This window comes from Saccoglossus kowalevskii, chromosome 6, assembly GCF_978046115.1.
Source record: "Saccoglossus kowalevskii chromosome 6, keSacKowa6.1, whole genome shotgun sequence".
In the NCBI taxonomy this organism is placed as follows: domain Eukaryota; kingdom Metazoa; phylum Hemichordata; class Enteropneusta; family Harrimaniidae; genus Saccoglossus; species Saccoglossus kowalevskii.
Window position 1 is genome coordinate 32,116,187 of NC_140646.1, and position 27,403 is coordinate 32,143,589.

General features: G+C 37.9%; 1 protein-coding gene across 2 annotated transcripts; it reads left to right on the top strand.

Moving 5' to 3' along the window:
- The first annotated feature begins 2,500 nt into the window (after positions 1 to 2,500).
- LOC100368989 (carbonic anhydrase-related protein-like) lies at positions 2,501 to 27,403 on the top strand. 2 transcript variants are annotated; one of them, XM_085500849.1, is made up of 9 exons: positions 2,501 to 2,807; positions 11,454 to 11,648; positions 14,615 to 14,680; positions 15,254 to 15,378; positions 24,282 to 24,377; positions 24,980 to 25,042; positions 25,450 to 25,501; positions 25,861 to 25,973; positions 26,586 to 27,403. In XM_085500849.1, the coding sequence occupies exons 1-9, from the start codon at positions 2,597 to 2,599 to the stop codon at positions 26,718 to 26,720; spliced, it is 1,056 nt and encodes a 351-aa protein (XP_085356975.1). In that variant the 5' UTR covers positions 2,501 to 2,596; the 3' UTR covers positions 26,721 to 27,403. The 2 variants fall into 2 exon arrangements, with proteins under 2 accessions (XP_085356975.1, XP_077868087.1); XM_078011961.2 differs by lacking the exon at positions 2,501 to 2,807 and adding an exon at positions 4,778 to 4,932.

Genomic DNA, 27,403 nt, shown 5'->3' on the forward strand with positions numbered 1-27,403 from the left:
CCCTCGCTATACTTTCCTCCGCAGCTAGCAGAAATCTCAAAAATAGTGACGTTGAGGGCGATTTGGCCCCAAAATTGGCATTTTTTTTCTGTGTTTGTGTTACTTGTTAACTCTTAAGTTATTACAAGAATATTCGTACCAATCGACCATTGTAGGTATAAGTCGTGTTGAGACTATATCAAGTACGGGCTAAGGTTTAAACTTCATATGCTTGCATAACGGCTATACATCAATGCGTTCACACATGGGAGGGAACAGCAGTTAGCACGGACTAATGAATATACAAATCTTCAGTCCTTTTAAATATGCTTACTCAGTACAGTAACCAGGAAGGTATACATTTTAGCTCTATAGTTAAAAAACTACAATGCAAATTCGAAAAGTGCAGATTGTAGAGTTATTTTTTTCTTGTGAATAATGGTTCCGGGTGTGTTCGCGTTGAATGTCATGTCGGAAATGGTATACTAAAATTAATAGTTATGAATATAATAGTACATATGTATATCTTCCAAACGGACATTGAATACAGTGGTGTTTTGGGCACTTAGCCCGAGCTAAGCGTTCGCACACACTCGCTAGCCTGCGTAAATTTGAGTTGAGCATACGTATTCGGACGCCCATTGCTAGGTTAAATAAAATCATAGGAGTTATTCATTGTGCAATGTATGCGTATTGTACGGTCTCGCGTCACTGTTTCCTTGGTAACCTTACATGGGGACATTTATTTGTTTGTCAAAAACATAATTTGTTCTTCTAACAAAACAAACGAATATGTTATAATACTAGTATTTCCGTGAATTATGATTAACCTAGATTACAATGCCGAGTGTTGTCATGGAAACGTATATCGTCATATAAAATGCAATACATAATGAAACCAAAATTGTCATCTATGCAATTCTTCTCAAATCATCAATTTCATGACGTCATCATTTTATTCATCAAACACCTGTATTCTGAAGGTGTGATGGGCAAATTAAATGAAGACCACTTAGAGATAAGAAAGTTCACTCATCACAATAATGAATGGAACACCAAATCAGCGAATATATTGTCGGGTAATTGACTGACATACAACTGCGCCGGTATTGATACGTGCAATTTGATTTCGGGTCATACCATTCTCAGAGGAGACGAGCTACATTATGGGAGGGATATAATTGTAATGTGTTCTTTATGGTAAGTTATATGTTGAAATGTGTGGTGCAACTGCATGGCGACTGGCAGCAGCGGATCTTATTAAAAGTTTATGGATATTCACGTGCAACTTTAATTGACCAAATAAGGGTTAATTTGTATTTGTCGGATTTCACCAAATAATCACATTGGCGGCAAATACTAGTAATTGATGATTTAATACACAAAATGTATAAAGTTTCTTTCATTGTTCTTCTCATTCTTCGCAATATTTTCAAAATAGATACTAGTACGTGATTAGAAGACAAATGCCAACTGATCGTGAAGAAGTCGTGAATAATTTAATGTTCAATCTGCAATGTGCACGCCATTATGCATGGACTACTGTAAAATGATTAATTTTCACTGGGTTAAAATTTCGCTGATTTAGCATTTCAGGCATATTCATTTTAAATTCACGGTTTTGTCATTTAGACAATGTGTTCTATGCTAAATTTTGCATATTCACTGGGTTTAATTTGGCGCATTTTCCAGTCAGTGAAATAAGCAAAGTTAAAACCCAGTGAATAATTAACGCTTTAACAATAATGCAACATTCGTTCATAGTTTTTCACGCCAAGACATTACAGATGGTAGTGACAAGAATGCCAAATATACTAAATATTTGCCGTTCAATAATTTGTCGGTATCTAAGTTGCATTACATGGCATTTTGATCTAACATTGTATAACAATTGTTGGTTCCACATACCCATTTCAAAAGCCGAGTTCAGTTTTTTTTTTTTTACATGTTTTAAAAAGGTAAATACATCAAAGAAAAGGTTTGTTGTCTAATAATACGTGTTGCAGCTTCAATGTGCAAATATTTTTTCGATGATTGCAAAATGTAGATCCATAGTTCTTGAATCTTTTTTTTCTATAAAACTGACCCAATATGAATTTTTGTTGAAAAATAATTTCTTTCATATTTCTCTTCTCTGTTTGATATATATCTAGTTGAATAAATACACAACATGGAAACGCATGCAGCTCATCACGACACGACATGGCGTCCTCCGAAGGATGTGCAAGTAATATTCGGACACGGTTGGGGTGTAATGGCCCAATGTCCTGGCGTCTTCACGGAGAGTATGTGGCATACTTTGCATAGGGAGGTAAGATTTTGGTTAGAAAAAAAAATCACAAAATGTTGCAAGTCGGTCACCGAATTTTGCTCAGCACTCGGAATTGGCCAATCACATCAGGTTATTTTCACAGGTGTGTCCTCTTGCTTAATAATATGCAAATTTAATTCACATTGTGAACGATAGTCTCAGACTTGTTTCTGCTCCTCTAGATTGTTCTCGATTCCTTTGTAATAATTACAGAAACCTCAACCCTAACGACCCATACCCAACGAAGACATAGGAATAGCTGTCGAATGTGTACTCATAACATTACTGGATGTGCAGGACGCGACCATGCTTTCCCCAAATTTGAAACAACTCGATGGCAGTACCATAGTGCGTGTCATGAAACAAGTACGAAAACTCCGCAAGCAGAATTCAGTGACCCGGACCCGAGGCTATTACGACGCAAAACGAAGGTACTTGCGAACACGTGTCTTGGCAGCACTGCACACCGTGGAGAAATGCGAAGAATCAATTCCAGGAAAGGGAAACATATATCACTGTGAGTGGGAAAAAAACGATTTTTGTTCATTTATTTAATGCGATCGATTACTGATGTTCAGAAAATTGATTACTATGTAAACCCTTAATAGAATCAAATCTAATTGGCTTGAGTGATGAATTTGGTGTGCGTGATTTATCCAAGATCACACATCCCCAATCTTACTGAATTATAAATAAATTCAGTATACAAAGAAAGTATTTAAGATATATAGTTGAATAAATGAATGAATGAATAATAAATAATAAATAATAAATAATAAATAATAAATAATAAATAATAAATAATAAATAATAATGTGTAATAACAATGAACGTGTCATAGTATATTTGCATGTTATTTTAATTATTCACAAGCATAGTAAATTTGCATTAAAATTTTAATTATTCACATAGCATAGTAATTATGGTAATAACTACTGTAACCGTGTGGCCGATTTTCTCTTGACTTCGGTCATACTAGCAGTATATCATGTTGTCTTTCGTCTAGCAATGAATTCATCTGGGTAAATACGACTCTTGAATTGGTCATGCGATTACCTTGCATGTAAACGCTTTATCTGATTTAAAGTAAATGCGTATAATAATAAATATGTGCATGATATATATATATATATTTATATATTACCTTGTAATAATATAAATTGCATTCAATCTCCGGAGGTTGAATATACAATCATGTATATTATTGAAATTACAAGTTTGACCTCGTGTCTTATATCGTGCTCAAAAAATGCAAACATATCTTGCATTTATTGATGCATTTTTTTTTCCTTTGAGAACAAATACAACCACGCTTGTATTGCGATATTTCTTCTTGGCCACTCCTATCAGTTACACGTCATTTGCGTCATCTGTTCTATAATTGGCGATACAAACGAATTAGCTTTGAGCGTCGCATAGCAACTGATTCATGCACTGATTCTGATCTATATTTTATTGACGTATGCTTTGCTTATATCTCCTCGACATTCACGACATCTTCGCTGAGCTCATCAGTCTGTCGCGTTGCAAGGAAATAATAAGCTGTCATAAAAGTGGATGACTGCTCGCCGTGAAAAACACTCTTAAAATGAGTGGTTTCGTTTTATTCTCATTTTTTTTAGATTTAAAATTTGCTCCTTGTATTTATTGTGAAACGCAAAAATATCATTAAACAGTTCACGAATTGTTGTGTTCATATTGGAAACTAGTTATTTTTGCCGATTCACAGAAAGCGACTGGAGTTCTCGATATAAACGATCATTATAAACTGTGTTGGATTGTCTTAACTGAGGTGTGCTGAGGTGTGCTATTGTGTTGCAGTTAGACAACCGAAGTTACGAAGGCATGTTCCCCGATGATGAAATCGGGGCGAGGGGCAAAAAATGACAGAGACAGACAAAAATACAAGTCGTCGTCAAATGCGGCGCAGCAGCGATTCAGTATTTCAACTGAAACGTGAGAACCCTTCAATAACTTGTATTGCAATCTTGCCAATTTGGTGGGTGCATAATCTCGACGACAAGTGGCGATTAAAACTAGCTACGTACATCTTAGTGACAAGCGCATAAACGTGTCAACCCTTTCATTTGACGCGACTTTTCGATGCTATAATTGTCTGATTATTTCGTTGCCTAGCAACCAGCATAGTGATTTTAAGCTCGTCGAAGCTGTTATGTATATGCGCTTATCGTCGAGCATTTCTCTAACTAAAATGTTTCAACGCAGTACTTGAGACAAAACAATAACATTGTCTTCAATTTTGTGTTTTTGTTTTTTAATATAAATCTTCGCTACGACAACGTTATCCGACACCTTCATCTACTTCAATGCAATTTAGTTCGACCTTTCATATTATTTCACGCCTTTAATTGTTGTATTTTTGCATATGTAATGCAAAATGAGACAATGTATTAATATTACCCAGAATGCTTCGCCTCAATATGTCTCCCACGGTGCGTTCAAAATATTACGTAGCAACCACGATCCTTTGAGTTAACGCGCTGGATCACCGAGTAGTTATCCGTACATGCGTACTCTTGCCTTGCGGAGTTAATCAGCGGTCGGGGTTGAGTTTAACAGTCAACTGGACACCATGAGTGCGGCTCCTGATTCGGTTGATTTATGGGGTTACATGGATGACGGTACGTATACCATCCTAACATTATCACTACATTATGGAACTAAACAAACAATCCCCCATCCCACACTCGGCTGATCTAAACACGTTGATAACCATAGCGTAACGCGCTTACGTATATTTAATATTGTAGCATCAAATGCGAGGTTTTCTCTGCGCTGTCATCTCAATTACCCAGCAACCTCCGTCATTTAGCATGTCATCGTTGTCTTGACATTGATAGAGACAGATAGAAAAAAAAGTCCACACCACCGTCGACCTTCTTTTCCCTAAAAACGACTAAATTGGAACACAAATATCGCATTTACAATAAACGGCTATGACAAGTGGCTGATTCATATAGGCGTAATGTGTTCAACCAATCATCGATACAAATTGCATTCGATACGCTTGCGTTATGCTTGATGATTATTCTATAAATAGTCTTCGTTTTGGGATACGAGAGGGGAGGGAGTGTTTTAATATATATCCACACTGTGCGATCTGTTCGTTAATATACACATCAAAATAATATGGATCTGTATCCTTTGGCAACCGTGTTCAATTTCAGCAATTATTTATTATGTTGTATTATTTTGCAGTGACCTAGGGTGGGTTAGAGAATATGAGCGATCAATTTTATTATATTTATAGGACAATTATATAATAATATATTATATTAATTCAAAATAATCACACAGATTGTCTTAAATGTATTAAAGCGCGGTGGTCGTCGCGCAGCGCGTGTTCGAATTTCATGTAAATAAACAATGTATTTCACACGCGTTGTATACGAACAGGACACTGCACGACGACTGCCGCCCTTTAAATAGATTATTATTATTATTGTTAGAAGCGATGCTAAATACGTGTTATTTGTATTCGGTTCTTGTCTATCGGGGATTTTATGAAAAAAATACATCATAATAGCGTACACCATCATGTGATATTTCTGTCAGAGTACGTTGTCAAATCCGCTATTTTAATCATCCTCGTTCGCAACTAGTCGCGTAATTATTGCTGCAATAATCCTGTCAATACCTACCTATCAAAAGCAAAATGTATAGTTTATTATGGCGCCAAGTTCGCAATAAAAAAATCGCATTCTGAGAAATTATGATCATCCCCACTGTGACCTGATTTTTTGTTACAGATACTATTAGCCTCGTTTCCGACGAGCCTTACAAAAGTTGCCAAAAAAAAAAATTCACTGCATTGTTGTTCGACATCATTCGTTTTTTATTTCTTTGTTCGTTCGACTTGTATGTTTTTAGTATGTTCTCTGATAGAATGCCCTCCTAGCCACATAATTTGTTTTCACATTCATTGACGTTTCACGTGGATCTATAGTTTGCAATGCGGCTTCCTCGGTTTTACGGCTCGTACGTACATGCCTTCATCCAACATGTATTTAGATGTGCCACGTGACTGCAGATGAGTAAGCTTTGTGTTGTCTTTGTTAGACACGATTCCAGCTCCTTGCCGCTGCGTTTTGTAATTCCATATCAAGCACCCAGCGAACCGCTGACGTATTTGGCGCACGTTTCAAAAAAATAACCTCGAGGGACATAAACGGTAGGCAAATATCAATACAACCCAAGCACTGATATTTCAAAAATTAATATTCTCGTGGAATTGTAAAAACGAGCAGATTGATTTATATACCCAGTGTATGGACTATTTCAATTAAGTTGACCATTATATCTTTCGAGAGAGTGTCTTTTCTGTGTTTCTAAAAAAAAAAAAAAAAAAATTATTTTCCTGTAGATAATAAAATTCCCTTTATATTGTAATGTAATATTGGTAGATAATTAATATTCATGAGGACTCTGATCATAAGCCCTAAAATTGTGTTTTTACTTTTTATATTTAGACTGTGTTGGCTTCGGAGTCCTGCTACAAGCAGAACATCATAATAAAATAAGTGATTTCAAAATATAAAAACACTATAGGATGCATGATTATGTTTTTAAATGAGCAAGTATCTATATATTGGGTTATCACCTTTCGTAGCTAAATTATACTTTGATTATTCACGTACAACAGTGCACGGAAACTGGGTGGATAGGGGAACTCGGGGGTTGCCATTTTGCATACTCTCATCATCTCATGGTAGTTCAGCCGTTTTTAGTATGTTCCACTTCTGGTAGAGCTCCGAAATTTCATCATTGTGAAGCCAAGTCTGTTTACATATAACAACATTTTAGCGTTGCGAGTGCCCGTAAACCTGCATCTACATGACTACGTCTTAATGGTGACGACCTCCGTCTTCCGAATGTAGCCATCTGAGATAAGCACAGTTCACTCTGGTCGCTGCTTGGTCAAGCATTTGGTGCCTTTTCCAATTTTGAATACTGCCTTCTTTATTTACTCTTCTGAATAGTGGTGCTCTCTTTGAAAATGTCAGTTATATGGCTTCGAGCGTATAATCATGTTTTTTCTTATTTTTTGTTCATTATGTTATTGTGTCGGCAATACTCAGAGTCAAGACCAGATAGGTATACGTTTGCACCTCGACTAGGTATAGACGAAACATCATAAATTTAATTTGTCGGTATACTAGTATGTAGTTGCACATATCTACTCCATAGGGTATATGGTTGCACACACCTTAACAATGCATTAATTCTTTTTTCCCAGTGGTGCGCCTGAACATGCTGAATGTAATTTGACACTCGGTTCATTAGCGAAGAAACAAAGATAAATTGTTTTCGATGATTCAGTCTTGATAACAACATCAAAATCTGATTGTATATCAAATAAAACCTTCTTTTTTAACAAATGAATAATTTGCGTGCGACATAAATTAACCTATACATATAAGAGATCATCGAGCGTATACTGCCATGTTTACAGCCGATAACGTGGCCTGGTGTTGTTTTTTGAACGAGATGCAATATCAAACAAAATGATTTAAACAATAATTAACAAATTATTATTTAGGTTACAAACTGAACATCGCGAAGGACTAATGAACTACCAGAAAAGACTACTCAAGCCGGAAAAAATACTCCTCAAGTGCGATTCGGTTTAAGATGCGCCACCAACGTCAACTGAGGTTTTCTGTTTGTTTTTATAATCCGTTCATATTCTACTTTACAATGTTTGCGCGTGCCGGCGAGGGGGTGCTATAGAACACAGCATAATGAAAGATGTTACGAATAGTGTCTGTTGGGTTTAATTTTGATTTCAAAGTTTGGTTTTACACATGTGATTTGGTATAGTGTGTAGTTTGGTGTATTTGGATCATAATCGTTTAGTCACATTGATGTAATTGAATATCAACTAAAACAGATTAATATTTACTTACAAAACGTAAATGAGCAATCGGTAGAATAGCTACCTATTCAATCACTTACTATTTCGAGGTACGCATACTACAGTTTATACTACACGAGATATTTACTAGTATATTACAGGGCGGCGCAGCGTGTGTTCGATTTTCATGTAAATAAACAATGTACGACAATGTACAATCTCGTTCATTGTCTATTTCGGATGCCCACAAACCTTGAAAGCAACCCTGAAAACAGCGGCCGGGGCAGCACCAGTGCAGCGAACGACAATTTGTTATGCGCAGTGTCGTTGCGCAGTAGTGTCAGGGACGTCATTCATGTGATATACCCATGTAATATCCACTTGACGGGCAATATACCATGTAATATACATTTTTATTCAATGTCATGTGACCGAGTCTCAACCAATCACAGCATGCGTAACAAAAGTGGGTGTGATAATGTATTTTATACCCGTTGTGTCCCATATCGAACAGAACGCGGCGCGACGACCACCGCCCTAATAGTCAAAAATGAGGAATTGGAACAGACAACATGTATTAGGGTAGATATGGATAACAAACTTAACTTGGAAGAGCTTATATTTAAACGCATCATGATTGCTTCTATATCTACGTATTTACCTTGTCCGTATACGTTTATTCTCGTTGTAACCTTTTGTTACAATAACTGAAACTAATATTTCAAACTTTGATATTATATTTTGGGGTCCCAGTCAAGTTCGATTTTGGTGCATGTTTTATGTGGTTATAATATTTTTTTTATCTGTTCATCTTCATTTTTATAAATGTTATCAGTCGCTATCAAACAGGTTTAATTTTGGTATAACAAACAAGAGCAATTTTAAAGATATATGGGGTAAAATTTGGCTGAAATAAAATAATCGAAAAAATAAGTGGTCAGAATGAAGACGTTTATACTGCTGAAAAGGAGAGCCGCATGTTTAATATGTTAGTATGTGTAGTAAACTGGTTAAAATCCTGAGATGCAGAAATAACGTTTTTTGTCGATTTTAGTTGATGTTTTGAGCCTATTTCAAAACACAGCAAACTGTGGTGTATATCAGGTATTTCAGACCGTCTTGCATCAATTTAAACGACCTCTCATCCGATCACAATCGTGAAATGTTTTACACGGGACATTGAGACTACTGCAGTACTGTAGTATCATAGTAATTGAGGTACAGGTTGACTAAAATTGTCCTTGCCAAATTTTGCAGAGATGTGTTGCTGTTTCTATTTTTAGAAACTTTGATATTTATTTAAGTTTTATGTAATTTGATGATTTTCTTGTTCTTGTCCGTTTTTGGTCAGAATCGTTGTCAACTAAATTTTAGTCAGTAGTTTTCAATTTTTTCGTAATTTTTTTTAGATACATTAATGCATTGTTTCACGACTTTTATGCTCATTTTTGCCAAGGAAGGAATGTGAGCTTCTGTCCATCCATCCATTCATCTATTGTTTAATCTAGATTCTCCATGGGCAAAGTTGTAATAAGTTGTTTACATTTGGCCTCGCATATCACACGCCCCATACATTTAGAGGAACAAGTACCAAAAACATTTGATACTTTATCTTAACGGACGGTGGTTGTCGTGCCACGCATACGAGGGGTATGGGTCTACAAACTGAAAGGTTATCAAGCTTTAATTAGGAGATTTTTTTGGTGATTGGAATGTATCGAAAGGGTCGCCTGTGGTACTTGGTGCAAGTGGCGTCCAGGTCAAAACTCGTACTCGTGATTTCATTAGAAACGCGCATTCGATTGTGGGGAAAATCAATGTTTATCAACACAAATGTCTCGCATGCGCGGCGCGACAACCGCCCGGGCAACCGCCGCCCTCTAATTTCTTCAGACGGACCCACACATTGGTCACCACGGTATACAGAGCTCAGAATTGGCACAAATGGGTACTTTAGAGGTTCGCTGCAACCATATTCATTATCGTTAGACACGAGCTCAAATCCTGGCGGCGTTGAACACTGACAAAATATAATCGATCCCAATGCAACAAAGTCAACGAATTACAAGCGGGATTCCTATCTACCAAATCAACATTCTATGCGAAGGTTAGTCTGAAATGCACACAGTCGCAGCAGAATTCGAACAGCAGTGCATGACAGGGTTGAGAGCAGTGAAAACAAATAATGGCTTGGTCGATAGACTGCGTATACGTCAGTTTTCGACCTGTATAGCTTGCAGATTTAATTGTTGGCATAGTTACTCAAAATATAAAAAATGCGTTAAATTAAGTCTCGTCGACAGTACAACTTTAATGCTGTGTAGCGTTGAAATAATATGAAATAAGTAAAAAAAAAAAGTCGTTGAATCCTGTGTCGCAATAATTGATTCGAGGAAGCTGGGTTGTGATAACACTCGGTTTGTCGAATCGTCAAACACGTGTTTTTATTTCCAGTATACAATTTGGTAACTTAACCCTGCCAGTGAGAGAATCCAATGAAATTGTGACGCACAAGTAATTTGTAAAACCGTGAACTGGCGCCAAGAGTCTCTGTGTATATCGTAGTTACTTTTGAGATTGTGACGAGCGCCACCTTGTACTCAACCGGCTATTTTCAACTTTCAAATACTGAAATTTGACCACCGATGGCGCTAAACCTCGTGCCATTTATGGTCTAACAATACTAAACAATATATCAAGCATTTCTCGGAGATTTGCAGTATAAGATGATATTCTTTGCAGTTTTTGGTCAGCCTACACTTGAATTGTGCCCTTTCTTATCTGTTTAGATCTAATTTTATTTTGTATCTCAATTTAGCATTGTAAACAACAGCTGATCATAAACACAGGTGCACGCCCTCCCACCCTCTAGCAGAGCTAACTGATGGGGTTATTATGACTTTTTTTTATTTTCTTCAGTTCGAATGCCACAAGGCACAATAGAATATACACGTGTGAACGTAAATAACTGTTATATCGCATGACTTGTTCCGATTTTCACCAACCTTACTCTGAACCACGATGCTGTTTCGCCATTTTACACCAGTGTCTGGGACACGTTTATAATGCAGTCGAACTGTGGTTGAGACTAAGCACTGAGGTGAGGTCATGTGATCCGAGACGTGATCGGGAAGAGAAAGGGGGTGTTTTAACTATTCGTTTATTAAACTAACATCCCAATTGAAAGACATCGACAGGATATTTTCCTGATAAAAAACAAAACATGTCTACTACTAGAGTTTCGACGTATCCACTCATTCACCGACTATTCTGTTTTATTCATGCCAGGTGCTTCGGAGTGGGGACTTCACTTTCCGGAAGCTAATGGAGATTGCCAGTCCCCAGTGAATATCAACTCTCGCGAGGCTGCCTTTGACGATAAATTGAACCATCCTGAGCTCTCAACGAATTACGTAATTTGTCGTGAATGTGATCTGGTCAATAATGGCAATGCAGTGCAAATTATGTTCCGATACAAAAGTGGTAAGTGGCGCCAATTTTCCATAAGTAAATTGTATATGTAGTGCTTATGTCCGTCGTTGCTTTGCTAAATAATTCCAACTGCCACCGTCGGTGGCGCACATCAAAATTGTTCAACTTCACGCTTTGATCTTATACAATATGTTCTAATCATGTATAGTGTCTCAATATTATTTACAATTTTTAAAATAAAAACATTTCATTTAAAAACTAATTTGTGTCTATAAAAAACGTCTCAACTTCTGTAATTGACGTGAATATCATTATGTCTTGTGTCTAAACTACCAACCATGTACTGTACTGACAAACACGCTGGTGCGCATGCGTCAATTTGGACAAATCTCGCTTTTCTAATTTTCCACACTTTTACAAATGTTTTAAGTAAAGTACTTATTTTTTTAATTTTACTAGTATCTTGGCGTTTTTGGGGGGGATTATACATACGCTATTTGCAAATTAACTGTTATTATCTTTCAAATTCTAGTCGATGTATTTAAATTTACTTCTATTATTTTTTTCTTTTTTTTTCTTATCGCTGATGTAACGATAACATCATATAAAACAAATTCAAAAAAAATATACTCGCATACGTTTTCTTTTCAGTGAAAACACGAGTTCATCTGTAATAATATGTTGCATTGTATAATTTTTCAGTTTTTAAAATGAAGTACGCGAAAAAACACCGCACTAAACATTCCTATACACGGTAAACATGACATTAGTCGACAATTCTTTGGGAAGAAAACCACGCAGGGGGTAGTGCGCCCCCATCGCTAGTACACACCCAGGGGATGATATTACACTGATGCTCGAACTACATGACTAGTTCAAAGAAAATCAATTCAGCCTTAAAATAACCACTTATTCCCATTCTTCGCGTCAAATAATCGAAGCGATTTTCAATAATACCCTATCGAGCTATTTTTTTTAATTAAACTGCAGTCCTGAAGGATTGAGGGGAAAATATCGCTTTGTATTTTTGACACGGTTCACTTTCATCTCGTTTTTTGTATGCAAAATGGATTTAATAAACATTGCCGTGTGACATGGCCGATTTGGCTGTTCCATTGTCGTTACGGAGATTGAAACGCTGTATTAGATGCAACGCAACGCGGAAATGACGAGAAAAAAAACTTGTGACTCTTTCTTCTCCTTCTAACAACAGTTGTCAGTAAAATCTCTGGTAATTAAGTTTTTAAATGTCTAAATATGCACACTCACACAGAGTCGGTACAATGGGATCGAAAGAGTATGGTTTCATTACTTCAGTATAATTTCCCTTTTCTAATAACCGAAACACAATGTGAAATAGACAGGCATCCACTATATCAGTGTTCAGGATGTAAATTCAATTTCAAAAGTCTAGTAATTTGTAAAATTCGATGTATCTTTAATAAAGACATAATACTGGCGAATTGCACAGGTTGATACGTTGTAATTAAATACCAGTCTACTGTAGGTGCCGCCTGATCCCTAAACAAGAACCTAATATTAGACTGCATCGCGATTACTGTCCTATGTGACATTTGTATTGAGTCGCCTCAGTTGTTGTCCATTTTATTACATTAAACTCCTTTCAGTGGTTATCCATATCATGAACACTCGAATTTCTCGGCTTTTAACACCGTTTTTTTTTAATATTCTCTACCTGTAACCTTATTCGAAAGAAATGTCACGATGTTTTCAGAAATCTGTAATGGAAATGTTTTAATTTGATATTATTACACATTTGTTGATTTTTTTTATTATTATTTCAAACGTCTGGTTTGTTAATTTCAATGTAGTCACAGTCGATTTTCTTTTTTTAATATAAATTTAGTCTCGTCGATTTTTAAGGCCTGCTCGTTATATTGTATTTAATTGTGAAGGGCACGTCACTCGCTGTCATGCGGCGCGTGTTTCGAATTTTGTTGTATCCTCGGGGGCTGAGCTACGTCACTCGAAGAGCCGGAGAAAATAGCTAAATTCGAGAAAACAACATAAACTCAACTTTAAAGTAATCCTAAACAACCAAATTTATATATGCTGCACATGCTGGGGTAATCTTTTTACACATTTCAGGGGAGTCTGAACAACTATTCCAAAATACCATTTTCTGATAGTTTTCGGTCTTTGTTTTCACCGTGATGGTTGCCAGCGGTGAAAATGCCCGGATGTATACGGCCCGAGAATATGTCGCATGGAAATCATATCGAATTCACGACGCGCATGACCATGACCACTACCCTTTAAATTCTTCAAAAAACATGGACTCTCTTGTAGTGAATCAATGCCATATTACGTCATAATTTGCCAACACGTCAATATTACAGTTGAAATACGACATTCCTAAATGTCCTGAATAATATAATAACAACCTTATTTCGATTTTACATCCGATGTGTTTTACACAGCATCCCTTGTTATGAATGCGTTACTAGAAATACCGACATATGTATCCTCGCTCACCTCCTGACGATCTAGAAATATACGGAGCTTTGGAACGTTTCTAATTCTAAATTTACTTTTCGACTCAGGGTAACTATCTTAATATAGCGTTGTTCATTTCATGTGAAAGTCGTTACTTGCTGAAAAGTGACCCTGGAATTCAAGTCGTTTTTGTTTGTTTTTTGTTTGTTTTTCTCACTCTACATTTAAATTTACTATTATAGACTATAACTCCTTATAAATTATCCCGTTGTTATTTAACAAAAAGTAAAATCACCGAAAAAAAATCTAGTTTTGTTTGCATCGTAAAAATACATTTTCCGGAGAGTCGCGTAGACACAGGAAAATGGTTCTTTCAAGCTATTGCTCAATGAATGTATGTCGATTCACAAACAAGAAATGACTTATTCTTTAATGTTGACATGCAATGTTATTTCACCTTTGTGATTGTAGTACGAACACCGTGTCTGTAATAATCGTGTCTAACGCACGCATACTGTTAAGAAGGATCATGTATTTTCTGTTTTCCTTTTTTTATCCAGCACAAGGCTTCGATAGTGCGGTGAATTTTGGGAGAGAGGGAAAAGCTGAACCGATACCAAAATCAGGTAGGTCAAAGGTTATGCGTGACGTCACAGATGCCCATGAATTGACGTCATAATACTGACGTCAAAAAATATCGGTCAAGTCCCTGCAGATAAATTATGCTTAGCGACAATATTTACATGATGTAGTACTTGTAAGTATAGATTTCAACGGTGACATGCCTCTCCAGTCGAGTTCATGGAACAGACTTGTCGCAGGTGTTAGATCTGGTAACAAGATCATTTGCATTAGTCCGGTGGATCCTAGGTACGACGTTGGCTATGGAGATTACAAAAAACTACTTGACACTGTCACGCGAATCGTAATCGGCGCCTTGTTAAGGTGCTTAACCAGTCACAATTAAAGCTACATTGTCGACAATAATTAACTCAATGTTGACATGTTTCAATAATTATTATTATCGATGTAATGCGGAGGAGTGTAAATATTTAAAAGCATGGGACATTACACATAGTGTAATATCGATTTAAATTCAACATTATTATTATTATTATATATATAATCCCGAACCGTTACTGTACATTTCCAGCTCTTTTGTATTGTACATTTCCCAAAGTAATCGTATTATTTTTCAGTGATAAGTGGTGGCCCGTTGCCGAAAAACTGCGAGTTTGAGTTGTCCGAGTGTCGATTTCACTGGGGACGGGAGGATGACCGCGGTTCAGAGCATACCGTGAATTTCAAAGCTTTCCCAATGGAGGTAGGCAATATAGATGCGAGTGCGTTCACATGTGTTTATGCATGGTCGCAAGAACTCAAAGATGCGTGTTCGCGAGGAGATATTTTCCCCTGATCCGCACATTTTTTGTGTAAATTTGCATTTAAATGTTTTTATTTTATTTTATTTTTAAATTCACGCGGCAGTAATTTGCTAGTATATTCGACTATTCCGACGACCTTACTGATGGGTCGGCGGTTCTTCATCAGGTGTGAGACGTCATCCCACCTTTTACATACGCGTTGAACGTCCAGGACGAGCGAGAATGGACGCAAAGTTCTTACCATGAGTAAGGGGCCCACTGATCTGATTCGTGTACTGAACCAAATAAGTCGCAGCGTTTCTCACATTTTTTAAACGTGCCAGTACCTAGAGTATCACTCAATGTCGCCGTTTTCCGAACTCGCGTGGCGTCTAAGCACCGCAGTTTGTCGTCCAGCTTAGTTCACACGCGTCGTATACCGTATTCGTCGCAGGAGTCGCATATTGAACACAACAATGGCGCGTTTAGTCAATGGTATTAATGATCCTTGGCTTTTGGAATTCAAGCCTGTTGATCTTCCCTTAGTGTTTATAAAATATTGTAACAGCGTGAAATTGAAAACTAAACCTGACTTAAATATTATGCATAAACTGCTTTGAGAATATATGGTCCATGTTATTTTGATTAATTTCAGAAAGGGTTCCGTTTTTTAAAGTAATATGTGATATTTTGTAATAACATTTTTTACACAGTTCTCGTGTCGTGTTGCGTTGCGGCACGCTTTCTTAATGGAAATTCGTTTCAGTAACTCATTTCCGCCTCTCACATTGTCCGTTTTATTCCCAAATGATGAATGGTTGTGTATAACATTTTAATGATTAAAGCTGTGATTGGGTGACATATTTAAATTTGACTGCAGACAATTACACATACTAACACCATAGAACTCTCTCCCGTTGAGTTTGAATATTTACTTTTTAACACACAAGTGAGCATGACTGGCAGGATGTTCACAAATTCTGGTTTGGGCGTGTGAGGCTCAAAAGTTACTTAGTATAAATATCTTCAACATTGAGACAAATAATCATCATCATCGTCGTGATCGTCATCGTCATCATCGTCACTGCTATTATTATTTCAAATACAGCTTTAATTAAGTTTAATAATTTAAACTAAAATAAATCCAATGAATCGCCGCTTCTTTAGATGGGCGCCCGCGCGTTCGTATCTTCTAGTGAGATGGTAATGCATATGATTTGACTCTTCGATTCGTTTGAATTACGTCCATTACTAGCCACACGTCCTCTGTGAACATACTGCATATAAGGTTAACTGTCAATATCGCGTGTATGTTAATTTGTGTTTGTTAACTCCTACGGATTTCTCCTCGTAAGTACGTGAGACGACCATTACCAAATGCCTCATTTTTTGTTGTTCGTGCGATAAATATTTCCATTTAATTGCATATACCAATCGTTTGCGCCAAATAGTGTACACTTTCTTTGATGTCATGTTCATTCAGCGTCTTGTTTCTCGATGTCTGCATCAGCCGGAGTGTGATCACGTGACCTGCGCGCTTTTCTCAGAATTGCCATGATCATCATGGGCGCACGTCACTTTCACGTAAGGCGTGTCTGGGTTCATTATGATCCGATACTCGCCTTTTTTTCATCCGCTTGAAGGGTCACTTTTCGAATTCAGAAAACCCCCTTTTTATGAAATGGCGGTGAGAATGGTAATTTTTTCGTTCGCATATCCGGGCAAAAGTCGTCCCGCAACGTAGGCTGCGTACCATCATGTGCACACGTGACTACGTATACAGCACCCATTTAATGAATAGAGTGAAATATATTAATAAGATATCGTCCAGCACGTGTCCAGTTTTTTATTTTTGCCATTTAATGTATCGTTGTAGGCGTACCCTGCCCCAAGGCTCCCGTTGATTTACTCACAATTGTCTCTGTATATTCATATTAAAACTCGTTTTTCGTCATTTTGGAATTTCAATTCAATTTTTTTAAAAACACAATTCGGTAATGTCATGCGCGCGTCAATCGGTGTTCACGTGACTTGGTGAGCATAATTCCAAAACTTCGAAAGTTTAGTTTTGGGAACCATGATTGCAAGACACGGCGAAAAATGATAATAACAAACCGATATACACAACTTGTTCTTATAGAAAACAAAACAAGCTGAAAATCGGACATTTAGAATACATTTGTGTGTATATTGACACCCCATCCCTATATACACACACGCCCTGATCTGACGTATGATTGGCGGCGCTTCAAATTCACAACACAGTATGGATTTCTGTTAGGCGAAAACACTTGGCCATTCAATCTATGGATTTAAAACAAATCCTAGTCGACGTTTTAAAGAAGTACTAAGAAATGAGAGTGTTTACACGGCGATTATCTCTAAATATGGCCCACTTTTCACTCCTTAATCTTCTTACTGCCCATCCAAGAGCGCAAGTTCGTACTGAGTTCCGATTGAGCATCTGTGACTTACTCCTTCAAGTTTTTTACTCCAACATCAAAACTCGCGGTGTACATTTCAATCGCCTTCGGACACACACACACACACACACACACACACACAAACAAACATAGTTTACCCCCATAATGGGTGCATAATAATTTCATGTGGGCGTTTTTTTCGTGACTGGATGATGACTTTGTCTGTGCCCACAACGAGGCTGCTGGCGTGACCTAGGGCCTAGCGAGGCGCCATCGCGTATTTTTCCGTCTGTGGCAGGCATTCAGTTTCTAATCTCCACTAATGTAATTTCGCCGGCTTTTGAAGCCAATTTCGGCTAATTTGATCCTTTTGGGGTACACTTGTGAAGATTAAACTTCAATCCACTTTCACTTCTCAGTGAGACTGATACCATGACAACGACTATACCCGATTTGTTTTACTTCTCTGTAAAATAAATACAGCAATAAATTTCATATTTGGTTCATATTTTCTTCGTTTATTTGTACGTTTCAGGAGGGATGATGGCGCGCATACGCAAACTCGAAAAGTCCCAATTTTAGGAAAAGTGGCGCTCACTGAGTTAACCGCTCTTATCATTGATTATCACTTTTATCATTTCCATGACAACCCCTGAGATATGCCACTTGCTTATGTTATTATTGGAAAATTGAAATTGAAATAGACATCAATCCCTACTTAAGTTTTAAGAATTTCAGTCAGAAAAGAATCGTATCTGGAATACCACGCTTATACCATCAAAGATTCGTGTGTTTTTTTTCTTTACGGATTTTTTAGTAATATCTTTTTCAAGCTTCGAGAGAGATAAGCGGTTGCTATCTGAACTTAACATCGTCGAGTGCATTAACATGTGATTCGACAAGCTCACTGTCTAATCAGAACAAGAAAAACGACATGCGTACTACAGTGGATATCAAGACCTTGCCTTCGTGCCGGGTCTCAAGTTATGTATAATGGGCGAACGTCGAAACGCCTTTCATGATTGAGCGCGCAAACATGACAGGGGCGAGCGAGAGAGAAAGCGAAAAAGAAAACGCCCAGTCAGATAAATATCTTATTGAAATCAGCTCGCTGCACATTGAGATAAAAAAAAAGCCCGAGTGAAAACACTGAAAAAAGCTGACTGGTGTGAGGGAGTCTGTTTGTACCCATGTGTGTAAATAGGGAAAAGAGGAAAGAATAGACTACATAGAGAAGCAATAGTAATTACTACTTAGCTTATTAAATACACATTAGGCAAAGCATCATTACACAAAACCCAACCTGTCTATCGGTGGGCCAACAAATGAATGTACCGATGAGGCCAGACAGACTGATAGGCGACTTGAGCTGTCAGGCCGACTCGACTCTCGTCATATCTACGATACGCCTTTTTATTTCAAATCCTCTGATTCTTGATCGTTGTGACATCGCCGGAAAAACAATCCACACTAGCACTTTTTTTAAGAGAATTACTGCGGATGAAGTACATTAAAACAGTCAGAGACGTATTCGAGAACGGATATTTTCCCCCAATTTGGAAGTACTTTAATGATAATAGGAAAGGCATAAGAGACTGCTTGAAAAACCTCCGTTCCATCAATACTCGCTCTGTGCTAGTCTCTCTTGTTTAAATCTACATGTCAGCGTTTGACCCAACAACCAGTATTCGAATAAAATTTTGTTCTCTCTGTCCCGAGGAGCGTATGATTGTCAGTTAGCTTGTACCCAGGGCATTGTCAGTTTAGTTGAAAACATAAATAGTACAGCAACAATGGGTTATTCTGTCGCCTAATAAGGCAGCGTTCGTGTCAATCAGACGAGCACCTAAATATACCTCTCAGTTAACCTATAGTCGCACGGTGGATGGAAGCATTTGCTGGAGTATCCTTCCTATCCAGTCCGTATTGCTATTCCGCACATAAGTGTTTATTTAGCGTAACTTTTTTTATCATTCCATTTCTGTCTCTTCTCGATGTCTCTGTGATGTTTAATGTCTTGTATGACAATGAGATTATTGCCGATCTCGTACACTTTAAGAATCTTTGGCCATTCATGCACTCTTCCGTTTTTCTCTTTGTCCCACTCCCTTTCACGGCTCCCCCTTTTTCATGTCATAAGACAGGCTTTTTTGAATCAATGAATGAATTTTACTTTTCTTCCTTTCACTGTCATCATTTACGGTTCTTGTACTCGATAGTACAATAGCACATGCACCAAAGCAATTGAACGCATTTAACGGCAATATTGATGTTTATATAGAACGTGTCCAGCAGCTCCGTCGCGTTGGATAGCGACTGTACAACTTATCGTATCGGCGTATGCCACCATCTTTCTCGGCCATCATTGTCCGATCTCAACATACATCATCCACCTCCAGTCGCATAAGCTTTGCCCAATATTTCAGTTTATTTGTAAAATGCCAAATTTAATTGAATATAAAGCCTAGATTCGCACGCTGGCACACTCCCGGAGTGTACGAGTAGGGTTTACGACCAAAAAAACATCGCCCGACACGATGACACACGAATCGAACACTGTAATTACGCCGAGGGAAAATATTTATATTGAAACAGCTAATAAATTGTCAGCTTCTGAAACCTAACACTTAAATGAAATTTCAGCAGTAGTTCCGTAACTATGGTGATCTAATAGCGATGTGGACTGATACACAGGTGCTACGGTTAATGGCCAGTAACCTGATTCTTTACCAGTAATCGAGTGGAAAAGAGTAAATCTGTGAAACCGTTAATGCAATATCTAACAAATTTATCTATAATACCATGACCCGGGGCCCATTTCCATTCTCCAAATAGCGTATTCGCTTTTTCCCAATTTCAACGCGGGGTATGAATACACCGTGGTGATCCCAATACGCTTATGCCTGGCAATCTGCTCTTCTGCTCTCCTACTTGTCGTCTCTCGGTGTTTTTGTCAGTCTGACTGCTAGGTGTGGCGTCTTATAACACCGATTGAATAGCTGACACTGATGACAACTTGTTTATTAGTTAGCATTCTTGTTCTTGTCAAAAGCGCCATCGTGTCACAGTCTCGGCTCGGTTCAGCGCCCAGCGCTCTTTCTGGTCATGTAGGGCGCCGTAACGAGTTTCACTGGCAATGGTCGAGAGGGGTAGGGGAGGGAATGGGATCGGATCGGATCGGATCGAATCGAATCGAATGAGATGGGATCTAATGCGTTGAAACGGTTTAAATAGTTTTCGACCATTGATGCTCGTATTCCGCTGCAATGCCCTGTGTCTAATTTTCCCACTTAAGCGATGTGTGACATACTACACGAAGTGCATTTGCCACTGCAGTGCGCTGACTGGCTAGTTATAGTACTCAACTATTATGGGTCTTTAACCACGCGGAAGGGATCTCTTCCACCGTATTGGACGAACACATAGACCTGACAAGTATAGCTACGATACGAGAACACGCCACTTTGACAGCTTTCCTGTTCCCTCTTTTGCCTTTTATTTTGTTTGGGCATGATAATTCTCGTGTTCTATCCGCACGCCACAATTATAACGTTTTGTGTGGGGTTTTTTCTCGTATTTTTCAATGCCTTTGTCTGCCTTCTAAATGGCCGATTTTTCTGCCTGGATAACTTTTAAATACTCTTCGATTCATGAGTCCCTTTTCTATAGAAACGATCAGATAAAAGCCATCATATCCATAGCTCGCCAGTTAGAGTTTAGCTTAGACCGGCAATACGGATTAAATTATCCCTATGAAGTGTTCGCATCACGGACTATATATTATAATGGCAATATGTCGATAGTAAAAACAATCTTGTCTTTGCATATTAATAGCTATGTACTGATATCAGAATAACTTGTTTCTAAGGCTGTGAAAAATAAACTACAACCCTTTCGGAAATAACCTCTGTATATGTAGCTAAAACAACCATATTTGGAGAGGAGAAAAAAAAAGAAATAAATACGCGAAATTTCACGGAGCCGTGGTGTTTTGAGATCGGCAGAGTGGCGAGGCAAACAGTACTTCTGAGTGATCAAGTGGGTGATTATGATCTAGTTCATTTTGTGATTAGCCAGGAAGATGATGTTTAAAAAGGCATTAATCTCATCTCAAAATCAACCAATATAGCTACTTTCTAAATATATGTATATAACCTATTCCGCCGTGTCTCGGTAGTCTTCCTGTCCTTCGAATGAGAGTGCGTCATTTCTACCATATTTTAAAGATGGATTATTTAAAATCGCGAACCATTCAGCTCAATTTGGTAATTTTGATTAATTTCCCGACAATTTTGCTTCGAAATAATACGAATTTTAAAATCAAAAGTCGACCCGTCCAATTTTACTGATCTTATAAGTTTGCACTTCTGGAATTTAACGCTGGCGTATATTTGACGAAATGACGGGGACGTTGTTATGACAACAAGAAATTATTGCTATTATTTGGGGGTATTGCTGTCAAATCGTGTGCAAGCTTAATGATGAATATTTTGTGTCAGGGTTATTATCGTCGCGTTTGATTATTTTCTTTGCCAGTTCTATTTCATATTTATTTGATTATTAATTTATCGTTTTGAAGCAACATTAGCAGCGCAGTGATTCCAACAGCACCACGCCATACTAGTCATGTGACCAAAGATTTGCGACGGAGCAAAAATAAAAAAAAAAAGATATATTGGATAACAATCAGAACCGATGAGTTATTTCTATTCACTTTGTTTACCAATGAATCGATGCAATCCTCCCCATGTTGGGAATTCATAGTCTGCTCGTCCCAACTTCAAGGAGACCCTCCCCTTAATTGCGTGAACTCGCCGTGAACTCTCCACCGCTGCTAGATAATTGGCTTCTTTTACAAACTATTGTTACTAGAAAGGTATTTACCTTCGATCGAGATAAAAAAAAGTCCAGTTCGTCGTTATTCCTTTCTAAGACTCTGGTCACCTGCACTTTGCCGTTGAAGGAGACGATTCACGTCTCCGCCGCAGTGGGGGTGCCGTCCTTTTCAATGTGTTTTCAATTCACATAATCGTCATTAATAGTATGATGTTTGTGATCAACCATCAACCAACGTTATTTGCAATCAATCAATCGATGGTAGATAGGCGTGTTGTATTCAAACTTTTGTTATTTTCATGCGTGTTTTCGCCCTAAAACTACTCCACCGAATCGCCACACAACGGAGGCCTTTCAAAATGCCCAGTGAATTAGAATGTGTGTTCAGTACGGCGCACAATTTGTAGGTAGTTATATCAACATGTGCCAATCCGTATAGTCGCCAGTTCCACCAACGGAATGGTCAATTTATTAAAGTGTTTTCATCGTTGTCTTCAATCCGATGGTCAAATATAAAAAAAAAGGAGCGCACATCCGTATTTTTTTTTATTTGGTATTAACGGCGCCGTTCGAACGAGTAAACTACCTCCGAGTCAACGGTTGGAGCATTGGCCAACGGTTGAAGCATTAACCATCACAGGGAATTCCGTTAAAACCTATAAACTTCACAATTTTGAACACCAATCAAGAAACAACAATTTTGCTCTCTGTATTTTATGCAGAACACATCCCACTGGTTATTTGGGTCATCGTCATGTGAAATGTCTGTTAGTCTGACAACAAATCCTGAAATATTGGAGTACTCGGCTAACCTTCACTAAAGATCGTGTTGTCTTAAAACCAAATATAATTTATCATTGTTGAAATCGCTTAAGACCACTCATTGTATATGAGGGCTGCTCGATACGATTTCTCATCACATAATCCAACTCCTTTATAATTATCTAAAAATGATACAAAATGGGAATGCTACTTTAAGTTTAGTCGCAAGAAAACAAATTCATATTCCTGGTCATCCGGTGAGCTTGAGATTCAGCGCGTCACTTTTTACGTTTTTTGTTATAAACAAATCAAAATAAACGCACAATTTCAATGACAGTTTTGAAATTGGAATTTAAAAAAAACGCTGGCGTGCGTCGATTTCGAAAAACAAATTGACCGGACACTGATTTTTCTGGGTCCGAATAGAACAAAAAACATCATATACTGCAAATTCGATAAATTGAAACAAAAATTGAAAGAAAACTTGATTATATAAAAATTCAACTGAGCTTCCCACGGTAATTGACATTATACGATAGGAGACAAAGGTGCATTTATTGAACTTGACTTGTTCCCTTTAAGTTTCCCTTGAACTTGTGGGTTAGATCATGGTGGGAGTAGGTTTGTTTAAACTTAAACTATTTTGACAATACAATTGTTAATATAACAGGCATGATTCTAGAAGTCGTGTACACAAAATAAATATTCTGTTTCAAGTTGTGCACGTGAATGAACGTGAATAATGCGTGTTGCATTTGGTTCATTACCGTTGCCCTTGGAATTGTATCACATCGTAGTTTATCAATGTTTTTTTTTTTTTGTGCGATTTCTTTTTTTCCCAGTTACATTTGCTCCATTGGAATTGCAGTCAATATTCCAGTTACGAAGAAGCCCTTGGTAAACCAGATGGCGTGTGCATCGTCGCGCTATTTATACAGGTAGGTACACGTGTAGCAATTTATAATCGCCACACCGCGTCCAGTTTCATGTGGGTCCCATGCGGTACAACAGCGCGTGTAACATGTATTGTTTAACACGTTATTCGAACGCGCGCGCCGGCACTGTAAGACGACTTTGACGCCTTAGACGTAAATCGAATCATCTGACGTATGTTTTAATTGAGAGCGTGATTGATTACTATCGCGTAACTCATTGGGAAACTCTTGATATATTGGTAATAAACATGTTCACACTGAACTGTTTTAAATAAAATGTATTCCAAATCTTGTAATGAATAATCATTAATAAACAGACGTCTCGTTCAAATCAATCAAATCAATCAATCAATCAATCGATAGAACTTGTATCGCGTCAGGGTCCAGTGCAGATCACTGTTCAAAGGCACTGAAAAAGTAAGGAGACTTATTATCCTTTTTAGATTGTAATTTTCGATGACTGGAGCATCTCGAAAAACCTCGATAACCCTCGATAACCGTATCGTTTGATGGTTCTTAGTCAGTAATGTCTGTCCAGATGGCGAGGTGCCTATTCCTTAGATCTGCCGTCAGCTGTAACTTGTATATCTTGTTTTTACCTCTAGGTTGGCCGTGAACACCAAGGACTGCGAGCATTCACAGAACATTTGGAAGTAGTACAATATAAGGTAACACCATTATTTAGTTTCGCATCCAGAATTCAGTCACCTTGCTTGAAATAAAGTACATTGAAAAAAAAAACGTATCGATTTTTTTTCGAAAGCAAATATCTCTTGTGACAGATATATTTCCCTTTTATTTAAACCAAAGTTTTTTTAAAACGTTTCAATTGTATATTTGTTCCCGTTAAACCACATGCCGTGGACAGCGATCTCTGCTTTCCGTTCACCGCTGTACAGCTAAGTAACTGCATCGGAACAGGCTCCGTAGCTGTGCGTAATACGAGCCACGTGACTTATATTGGCATATTGTCACAGCAAAGTGGGGTTACGAATGGATTAGTCGATTTATTTTTTTTACCATTATCCGTATTTAGAAGATTATTGTTCATTCCCATCTTTCTTTTTTTCTGTAGGGTCGTACTGTGACTGTCACGGCAGCTTTTAATCCAAACTGTCTACTGCCAGGTAAAATCGTATTGTGTTTCCTCCCTAGCTCTGTTAATATATTAAAGGCAATGGGTGTCGGAGAAATGGCTCAACTTAATAAATGGAATACAAATATAATTAAAAAATATTGAAAATAATGAGGATGAACTTGAAGTGTGGTTGAATGCAACAATCGTATTTAATTCTGAACTCCGTCGTTGGCATGGCTGCAACGAACTTCAAAACTTATTTGACTATTATTACTTACTCGAGTTCAAGTTTAGGTTGCCTCGTATGTCCAATCAGTTTTATTATCGACTGGATAATTGACTTTTGGGTTATGTCAATGAGTTCCAACATGTGTGATCATACCGCCACCGGACTATTTTCTTTTCCAGACCCTGCTTTGCGTGATTTTTGGACGTACAATGGTTCCCTGACCACTCCGCCTTGCTGTGAAAAAGCCACCTGGATACTGTTTCGCTACCCACTCACTATCTCACATTCCCAGGTATGCCGCATAAATAATCATTATATAGCTACGCTTTCAACACCCCCCCCCATAAGGTATCAATCACGTGATCAGACGACCACTCGCCTTTCACCTGTCTCAAATAAATCAAATAATACCGGTATCAAAGCTCGTATTTTGGCACACATTCAATCACGTACCCGGTAGTTCTAGTCAAGTTCCCAGGCAACAGTTGGGTTGTTCCTGTCACTCTGTCGAGTAAAATACGTAATTCATGTGTGTGGTGTGCGACTAATCCCATACGAGTGCCTTTTACCCTTTTTTTTATTATCCGTGTCCATTATATTTAACTTGAAGTGGCATGGGCTAGCTAATATGTAAATCAATTGAAATTCTTATAATGACTTGTTTCATTGAACACTTGTTAAAACACTGTGTTGGTGTTTATGACATCCTGAGTTTCAGCACAAAATTGGTCCAAAAACAGAATATTTATTAATTAAATTTTTTTTTTAAATTAAGTTTTTTTTTTAAGACACAACACATTTGTGTGGTCTGTCTGTAACTCCAGTGTGTTAACACAGTATTCGTGACAGAGTTTTGTTCTGGTACATTCCAAATTATTAAACGACGTTATTATTGCTGTTGCAGATGGAAGAGTTCCGCAGACTGCGCTCACATCATAAAGGCGAGACCCCGGCACGTGGCGATGACGGCATCCTTGCCGATAACTTTCGACCAACACAGCCTCTCAATGACAGAATCGTCAGAGCCTCTTTTTTGTGATAGTAATGTGTCTCGAGAAGCCGTTTGTCAAGCCCTCTTTCCCACACCCGCTTACAATTCGAGACGTGTTGTCACTATCGCCAGTCAGCGTTCATCAGCCGGTCTTCAGTTAGTGTGTTTGAGTCAACTTTAGTATACGAAGACTTGTATGCCGCAGATAAGTTAACTACCTTCGCCGGACCTCCGCCGTCATGTTACAGTTTCTGGTTATCCGTGTTTATCAGACGTACTACACGACTTCTTTTTGTCGGAAATTAATCACCGTTTTCTCTCTAACCACCCGGTGTCACGTGACGCATTACGTCATCCGATGTGCGGCCATCATGATACAACTCCCTGATTTATACCCAATCTCGCACAACAACGCCACGCATGACGAAAAACTCAAATAAATAATATTGTCATGGCAACTAATGATTTTATCTGTACATTTCACATTAACATCTGAATACGTCGTACCGAGATGATATACTGGGAACCCTCGACCATAAATATGTCATTTCAGTTTTTGGTGTTTGCTGTCCGATTCCTGGCTGTACACCGTTGGCGCGTCAATTCGCGTACGCATTGCACCATTCATTCCGCTTTTTACGTCAATACGAACTATATATTAATATTTAACTTATTTTTTAAGTGTATAACTGTTTGTGGATAATTAAATAACTGTTTACTTATTTTAACAA